The 9,003-nt window shown below is 35.2% G+C and overlaps 1 protein-coding gene and 1 non-coding gene across 2 annotated transcripts; both read right to left on the minus strand.

The window, feature by feature from the left end:
• Positions 1 to 224: 224 nt before the first annotated feature.
• Positions 225 to 4,129, minus strand: LOC145112022 (putative elongation factor TypA-like SVR3, chloroplastic). The gene is made up of 14 exons (XM_079048235.1): positions 3,753 to 4,129; positions 3,389 to 3,498; positions 2,941 to 3,144; positions 2,639 to 2,815; positions 2,414 to 2,566; positions 2,246 to 2,335; positions 2,028 to 2,162; positions 1,821 to 1,937; positions 1,587 to 1,738; positions 1,412 to 1,496; positions 1,235 to 1,329; positions 970 to 1,135; positions 690 to 885; positions 225 to 577 (listed from the first exon to the last, which is right to left on the minus strand). Exons 1-14 carry the CDS (start codon positions 3,985 to 3,987, stop codon positions 444 to 446), a joined length of 2,049 nt encoding a protein of 682 aa, XP_078904361.1. The 5' UTR covers positions 3,988 to 4,129; the 3' UTR covers positions 225 to 443.
• Positions 4,130 to 4,897: 768 nt separating this feature from the next.
• Positions 4,898 to 4,968, minus strand: TRNAG-GCC (transfer RNA glycine (anticodon GCC)). The gene has a single exon. It is a non-coding gene; the product is annotated as a tRNA-Gly (tRNA).
• Positions 4,969 to 9,003: the final 4,035 nt, after the last annotated feature.

Raw genomic sequence — 9,003 nt, forward strand, 5'->3', positions numbered from 1 at the left:
TAAGTCAAAAAGATATATGGAAAATATTAAACTTGAGGATTTCATGAACTTTATTTATAATCTTTTATTTTTTCTAAATTTAAAATAAAATCAACCATTTAAATATGTACACAGTAAGCATAATATAAACAAATCATTTTCTATCTACCTGGAAATGAAATACAAATATTAATATATCATATCTATGTGTGTTTTCTATTATATAATTTTCGCCACATTGCCTGTTGGAATATAAAAAATAGTTATAACATCAAATAATTCTACATGATATAACAAACATAATTAATACCAAACGTCAACAATAAATAACTATAGACTTGTGAGGTTTTTTAGGACGCTCATATACATCCGTAACCAACTACACAATAAACAATAAAAATCAAAATTTCCTATATATTTTTTACTCTATAGAGTTTTTATTTTCCGACATTTTAGATTTTTGTTCATCGACCCTTTTTGCTCATCTTTGGATTTTTGCACATGCGTATACTTTTTGGAGTTACTTCCACTAATTCATCTTCTTGAATATACTCAATGCAATCGTCAAGACTATAGTCCAATGTCGTGTCAAGAACAACTGCATACACCAATCAAAATATGTCACATGTTAAATGCAACAAATAGTAACATAGTTTCATTTATTTTTATATTTATTGCCCTTATGTGATTGAATTGAGTGAGTTTCTTACCAGACACTTCTTTGTTAGAACGCACGTTTGTAGCAGCTTTCTTTTTGCATACATTGAGGGATAAATCACCGGGTCTTTGATGAATCCCAACAATCTGACCTTTGTACACTTCCATCCCCGGTTTTATAAACATTTGTCCTCTTTCTTGAGAACTTATAAGAGCATACGAAGTGGATACTCCATCCTCAAAAGCAACCTATAAACATAATGGGCAAAAAGGTCATTTCAACACGAAAAAAAAAAAAAAAAAAGCTTCTATGTCGTTAGAATGTATAGTTACCAAGGATCCGAGATCACGTGTCGACATGTCGCCCGCCCATGGCCCGTAACTATCGAATATCGTGTTGAGAATTGCGGTCCCTCGAGACGCGGTTAGAATCGCGTTTCTAAGTCCCAAAAGTCCACGCGTCGGGATTTTGTATTTAAGCAGCGTTGTTCCTTCCGATCTAAACACAACAAAACCATCCAAAAAACACTTCAAGAATAAAAGACACCACTTAATGAAATGAAAGAAAAAAATATAATTCATAATTCACAATACATACCCAAGCCCTTGCATATCAACCATTTGGCCACGCCTTTTACCAAGAAGTTCAACAACCGACCCCATATGTACTTCAGGCACCTCCACTGTGGCAATCTGCAAGTATTAAATATAAAACTTTAAAATTTTCAATTAAAAAAATGTATAAATGATTTTTATCTAACTAAAAAATTTGTACCTCGTAAGGTTCAAGCAACTTATCATCAATTCTCTTGTTGATTACTTTTGGAGGTCCCACCATGAACTCGTAATTTTCCCTTCGCCTAATCATATGTAAATAAATAAATTCATAAAGAAAAGGTAGCAAATTGCATAAAATAACAATGTAAATAAATAAATAAATAAATTCTTACATGTTTTCTATTAGTATTGTAAGGTGTAAAGTACCACGTCCACTAACAAGAAACGTATCAGCAGTTTCACCATCTTCAACTTTCATGGCCAAATTTCTTTCAATTTCACGGTAGAGTCTGTCTCTTAAATTTCTACTAGTAACATACTTTCCCTGAGAGATAACAAAGGACATTTTAGACATTTGACCGAGGAAAAATAAATGTGTATAACATGATATATGTATCATAACTTACCTCACGCCCAACAAATGGTGAAGTATTGATTGAGAAAGCCATTTTTACTGTAGGTTCTTCAACCCTAATTGCAGGTAATGCCTTTCCATCATTCTTATCAGCAATTGTCTCCCCAATCTGTGTAAAGAAATAATATTTAATCATCATCTTTCACATAAGTTTCTTATAAATGGAAAAGTACCAAAAAAAAAAAAAAAAAAAAACTACCTGAATATCATTAATACCACAAACAGCACAAATATCACCAGCCTCCACACTTTCTGCAGGAGCTCTGTAGAATTTCTCAAACACAAATAATTCACTCACTTTTCCAAATCTACAGGCATCGTCTGATGTGCATATCTGAAATAACAGTGTGTCATTATTTTCTCAAAAAAAAAAAAAAAAAAAATCATTTATTCAGTGAATTTGACACAATGACTTACACGAACATCCATGCCTCTATTCAGAACACCAGCATGTAACCTTCCTATAGCTATTTTCCCTTTGTGTTCATCATACTCTGTACTCGTGACCTTAAAAAAAGAAACTAAAATTGAGAAATGGAACTTTTAATAAGTGAAAATGAGGAAGAAAAGTTTGAAAAAACTAACAAGCATTTGAAGTGATCCATCTTTCTTAATGCGAGGTCCAGGAATGCACCTAATTATTGACTCAAAAAGTGGGCCCAGATCATCTGCTAAATTATCAGGAGAAAGTCCAGCTTTTCCATGTATACCACTTGCATATACTGCTTGGAAATCACACTGCAACAAAAGTTGACATTTATATACATTTCTATTTATGGATATTTCTAGTAGAAGATAGTACTCAGATACCTGTTCATCAGATGCATTTAGTTCAATGAAGAGTTCAAAAGTGGAATTGATAACAAATTCTGGACGTGCAGAAGGTCTATCAATTTTATTCACAACAACAACAACTGCAAGACCAAATTCAAGAGCTTTCTTTAAAACAAATCTTGTTTGTGGCATTGGGCCCTCAACAGAATCTACCTGAAAAGTGAAAACAAACTCCATATTTGGATTTAGATTTATATTAATTTATTATCAAACAACACTTTATTATTAAAATGTTTTAGAATTGCTTCGAGTGTTGAAATAAATGGTAGAAAGATTACCACTAAAAGAACTCCCTCCACCATATTAAGGACACGTTCTACTTCACCTCCAAAGTCGGAATGTCCAGGAGTGTCGATAATGTTCATTTTTGTGTCTTTGTAAGTGATAGATGTGTTTTTACTAAGGATTGTAATTCCTCTCTCACGTTCTAGGTCATTTGAGTCCATAATTCTTTCTTCGACAACTTGATTATCACGAAATACCTGCAAAAAAGTAGGGAATTTTCGGTTCATTAACATGTAAATTTAATTAAACAATGATAGGTAGCGTCGTAACACGTAAAGGAAGCTTATCCAAAGAAATAAAGAGTACAAATTTATCTGATGTAACCACAATTTGGATATACGATATTTCCTTTGGTAATTATCTGTTTAAAAAGCTTAAGATTGTGATACAAAAAGTTTAAATGATGAATGATATATGTAAAGGAAGTATATATATGCTTACTTTTGCTTGCTTCAACATTGCATCAACTAGAGTTGTCTTTCCATGATCGACATGAGCAACAATTGCGATATTCCTTATGTCGTTTCTCCTCACTAATGTGACCTTTTTCTCTGCATCAACAGAAACATGATAAAACACGCCAGAAAAACGAAAGCAGCTAATCAAGATTAGTTTCATGTTGCAACGCTCAGGTTGATATGTTTGACATTTAATCGAACACCACGAATGCAATAGAAATTTGCAAGAGGGATATTGATAGGACCAATTGAATAATATTACAAAATTTAAGCACGGTTTAAGAACCCAAGGAAGATTAATAATGAAATTACAAAGGAGTGAAACCATTTAAGCGAAGAACAATTACCGGTAGTGGTGTCAGTGGCCTCAGCTTCAGAAACAGAACATTTGATGAAATTAGGAAGAGGGTTTCTTCTTGAACGCGAGAAAGATGGAGACTTGATTTTAGAAAATGAATAAGAAGATAAGGTGCGACCAACGGAGAGTTGGGTTCTTAGAAAAGGTGAAGATAAAGGGAAGCCCTTTTGATTGGGGTTTAGTGTTGGAGTGATAGAGTTATGTATTCCAACAGCCATTTCCATGATGATTGACTCCCTCACTGAATCACAGTTCACAGTCTATGAACAGAGAGGGAGCAAAATCAAAATGGGATTGCAGTGAAAAGCGACGGAGAGAAACTAGAAGACGACAGACCTTCTACTCTTCTAGAGAAGTAAAGATGATTTGGAAAGAAAATGTATGGCTTGCATTTAGCTTCGAAGATGGGCTAGTGTCGGGTAATCGGGTAACGGATATTTATGTAAAATATCTTGCACCAAATGATATGGGCTGAATCTCGATTCGTGAATACTTAAAGGGCTACGTTTTTCGACTTTTCGTTCTTTGTGGAAAGTACAAGTACCCACGAAAATACGAAATCTATAGATAACACAAACTCTCAAAAATGTGATGCATGTATTAGAGATACCAAAAACGGGTTAATTAAACAAATTTTATTTGCGTTTATAGAAAGGATACTAATTTTGAATTGAACGTTAGGTTGACATTTGAATGAAGACACCGGCAGAAAAAATGCACAGATGTAATACATTTGGTGCAAATTCAGCAAAGAGCAACACCCAAATAAAAAGTAATCGATACAAAAAGAATTCTTTTAATTAAAATTTATAAAGAACATTATAGTTTGATTAGATATATACAATATTTGTAGATGATTATTAGACAACAACAATAACAAAAAATTAAAGCTCACAAGCGCTTTTAACTCACACCCAAATAAAAAGTAATTGATATAAAAAGGATTCTTTTAATTAAAATTTATAAAGAACATTATAGTTTGATTAGATATATACAATATATTTGTAGAGGATTATTAGACAACGCAATAACAAAAAAAAGTAAAGCTCAGAAGCGCTTTTAACTCGTCTGAAATCAGAGAGGAGTAAGGGACCAGCCTTACAAATCAACGCATTATCATCACAGCTTCAAATATGCACCAGCCGGGAATCGAACCCGGGTCTGTACCGTGGCAGGGTACTATTCTACCACTAGACCACTGGTGCTTGTTGGAAAACTACTGAATTATATATTTATATCTTAGAAATAAACTAAATGTAGCATACCTTCTAACACTGGATGGATCACAGTGCTCCACGCTTTTACTCTCGTTTATTCTTGGTCATAGACAAATATCTTCGCTAAACCTTATAGTCATTTAATATTTATTCGTAGATGATAATTAATCAAATGGATTATAATTCAACAAAATTATCAATGTTCTATTGAATTATGTTTTAATCATTAAGAAGAATACTGATTAAAATATACACCAACTTAAATAGTAAGGAACACATCAATCAGTAAAGCTAATCCGACTTATATTATATCTTTGGGATATTAACAAAAATAACTATTAATTTATTAAACATAATAAAACGTATGTTTTTAAGGTGTAAAATATGTTTTTATACCTTTATATTTTTAAAGGTGCAAAATATGTTTTGTACCTTTACAAACGTATTAAACATAATAAAACTTTTTTATACCTTTATAAATATATAAAAATGTTTATATTTATTTGATTCTTGCGTTTTTAGCAATGAAGAGAACCACATTCACGTCAGCTAGAAGTCCAAGTTATCGTCACATAAACTAGGGATGAGCATACGGCCCGTTGGATCGGACCGAACCGGAAAAAAATCAGGACCGGACCCAGACTGAACCAGATATTCACATTAATGGGCCGGCTTTTGGGTTTTGTTTTAACCAATACTCAGGTTTCGGGTTTGGACCGGACCGTACCCGGAATATGAGACTTAACCCGGACCGGACCGGACTCTTCTTTAATGCAAATGGGAAATTTGCAAATTGCCGAAGTGCTCAAATCACCAAATGATAAATGGTGAAATTGGTTTTGAATTGTCATTAGTCATCATTCATTTATTTGTGATAGAATATTTAAGGGATTTGTGAAATATTATATTTGGTCAAATAGTTTTAAATGGCATCATTTCGCTAACCGATTATTTGATCATGAAAACGGATAAATTTTACTAAAAGCAAACAACATTTTTCTTATAAAATAATGATTTCTTATAAAAGTGTCAAAAAGATGATAAATGGTTTGACTATTGACTTCAAATTGATATCTTGTATAGTGAGTTATGTCTTCTCACACACACAAAATAATAATAATAATAATAATAATAATAATAATAATAAAAACTTACTGTAAGTATATATATGCAACAAATATTAAAACCACGTTGACATTTTTGTGAAAATTTTTTAAACTAAACATGCAAATTTCAAAAAAACCATACCGACCAAACTTGTAATTTATTTGGAAGAAACTGTAAACAACACTGCCAAAATCTAATTCGGTCTAAAACCTGAACCTCGATTTGGTACTTGGAACTGAAACTGGACCCGATACACCTAAACCGGTCCGGTTTTCGGGTAAGATAAGTCACGATTTCCGGTCTTTGGGTTTTCGGTCTTTAGGTCGTTTCGGTCCGGATCCGGCCCATTGCTCATACCTAACATAAAATGAAGGTGGCCTACTATAGGGGGTGACATGATAAACGAGAAATGTGAAAGAAAAAATGACAAGCTTTGGGTATTAACAAACAAAAAAACATACTTGGGATAAATTTGTATAAAAGTGTCAAACTTAAGGGTGTGTTTAGTTGCGGAAAAATTGACCGTTTTCCGGAAAAAATTTCCAAGAAAAATGAGAATTTTGAAAACGCGTTTAGTTCGTCTATTTTTCTAAATTTTTCACGGAAAATGAAAATTTTCCGTTTTCTAAAATTACAAAGAAGTTGGAAATTTTTAGAAAACCAATAATTATTGTTTTCCACATTTTTCTAATTCCAAAATTTTTCTAAAATATAAACACACACTCACTCACATCTCTACCTACCCCCACCTCTACACCTCCAACCCACCACACCCCTACCTACCCACACCCACCCACTCCCAAGCCCACCCCTACAAACACACACCTACCCCAACCCCCACCCATAACCCCCCCCCCCCCCCCCCCACACACACACACACACCCACCCACAAACACACACACACACCGAACATAAAAAGACAATTTTTATTTATTTCTTTATTGATTTACTTTCTATTTATCAGTTATTTATGAATTAAAAGTTGCACGTTTCATCCCTCCGAACATAAAAAGACAATTTTACCCTTATTTATTTCTTTATTGATTTACTTTCTATTTATCAGTTATTTATGAATTATTTATTATAAAAAAATTGTTTATTGCCTTTAATAAAAGAAATAAGCTATAAAACCAAACACGTCGTCTCCCTCCCTATAACACTCGATTCAAGTACCTTTCAGTTTAGACCCCTTGGTGTGTTGATGTTTTGCAAAATTGGTCCCTAGGGGGAAAAATTGCCAACTTCAGGAAAGTTGGAGTACGTTGGGCGTACTCCTTATATGCTGGGCGTACTAGCCGATGGTGGTCGCGGAGCTCATCCACGTACGTTGGGCGTACGTGGAGTACGCTTAGCGTACGTGAGCAAATATGAAACCCTAATTTTAGGGCTTGCACCCTATATAATCCATATGATAGCCTTATTTGGCCATTTATAGACCAACCTCCACATTCTAAAACCCTAAATTCGTCCCTTAGCCTTTGTGTGGTGTTTTTGACTCTTGTGAAGCTTTTGTGGTGTATTTTGAGCATCTTGAAGGGGAAGGAGAAGGTTGAAGACTCATCCTTTGGAGAGGAGCTTAGAGATCCAGCTTTAGCACCTCCATTTCGTGGCTTGTGAGGTATAAAGCTTTTAGCTTGTCAACTCATTTCATAGATCTACTCATTGTCTTGTTTTTTACTATTTTGGTCCCTTTTGGTTGGTGCTTGTGAGCCAAGGTCGTTTATGGAGCTTATCCTTGTAGATCTGGGCATATTAAGGGTTTCTTAAGCATAAAGGTGCAAGCTTTATGGTGGTTTTGGTCTCATGCATGTGTTAAGTCACTTATTAAGCTCTTTTCAGCTATAGAGCCCCATTAAGCCATGCATGTACATAAAGTTGGCAACTTTACGTGATAAACCACCTTAGGGAAGTTAGATCTGAGTATTGGTTTGAAGTCTTAATCGATTAAGGGTTGAATGAAAGAAGTTGGCCAAAATGAGGAGTGCGTTAGGCGTACAAGCTGGTACACTGCGCGTACAGCGTACGAGTTGAGTATGCCCCGCGTACTCAGCAGATGTGCTTCGAAATGTTGGGCCCTCGGTTTTTGGGCTATGTTGGACCGTAGGAGGCTTGGGCTTTATTGGTCCATCAGAATTCTATTTTTGGGTCGATGCCATTTTATTGGACCTCCTTGGTTGAAGGCCCATGAATGGGTTTAGGCCTAATTTGGAAAATTATTTTGGAATTTGGGCTTTTTGGAGAATTGGATTGGGAATTGGCCTTAGGCCAATTTAGGGAAAGGGTAAAAAGGTCTTCTACCCTAGATTGGACTCTTAGTGTGAGTCGGGATCCAATTATTAATTACACGTTATTTTGTGATTTATAGCGCAGGGATTTTAGCAGGCCAGCAACCAGAGATTTATCCGTGAGATTCAACAGTCTGAGGTGAGTCTCCTCAATGTACTCGTGGGTCGAAGACACCAATGTCGGCCCATTAGGTTTTGTTATGCTAGTTGTATTTGTGACTCTTGCATGGTATGATGGGCGAGGCCCATTTGTATGATGGGCTAGGCCCATTGTATGACGGGCTAGGCCCATATGTATTTTGGGCTAGGCCCTGGAACAGGAAGGGCTAGGCCCATTGTATGTTATGTAGGTGCTAACTGTCTTTGTGACTTTTGCATTTGTATAACCGGGCGAGGCTCAATGGTTTAGCAGGGCTTGGCCCATTATGGTGGGTTGGGCCAAATATGCGGGCTAGGCCCAATGGTATGTATGGTATGTGGTATTTTGGGGAACTCACTAAGCTTTATGCCTACGTTTTTTTATGGTTATGGTTTCAGGTACTTCAGGTTCGAAAGGAAAGGGACCGGCTTGATAGATGTGCATCCACGTATGTTTCCGCATCATGATGATTTTGGGATTGTACTCTGATAA

Source organism: Lactuca virosa, chromosome 5 (assembly GCF_052849685.1).
Source record: "Lactuca virosa cultivar CGN04683 chromosome 5, Lactuca_virosa_CGN04683_v6, whole genome shotgun sequence".
NCBI classification, from domain to species: Eukaryota; Viridiplantae; Streptophyta; class Magnoliopsida; order Asterales; family Asteraceae; genus Lactuca; species Lactuca virosa.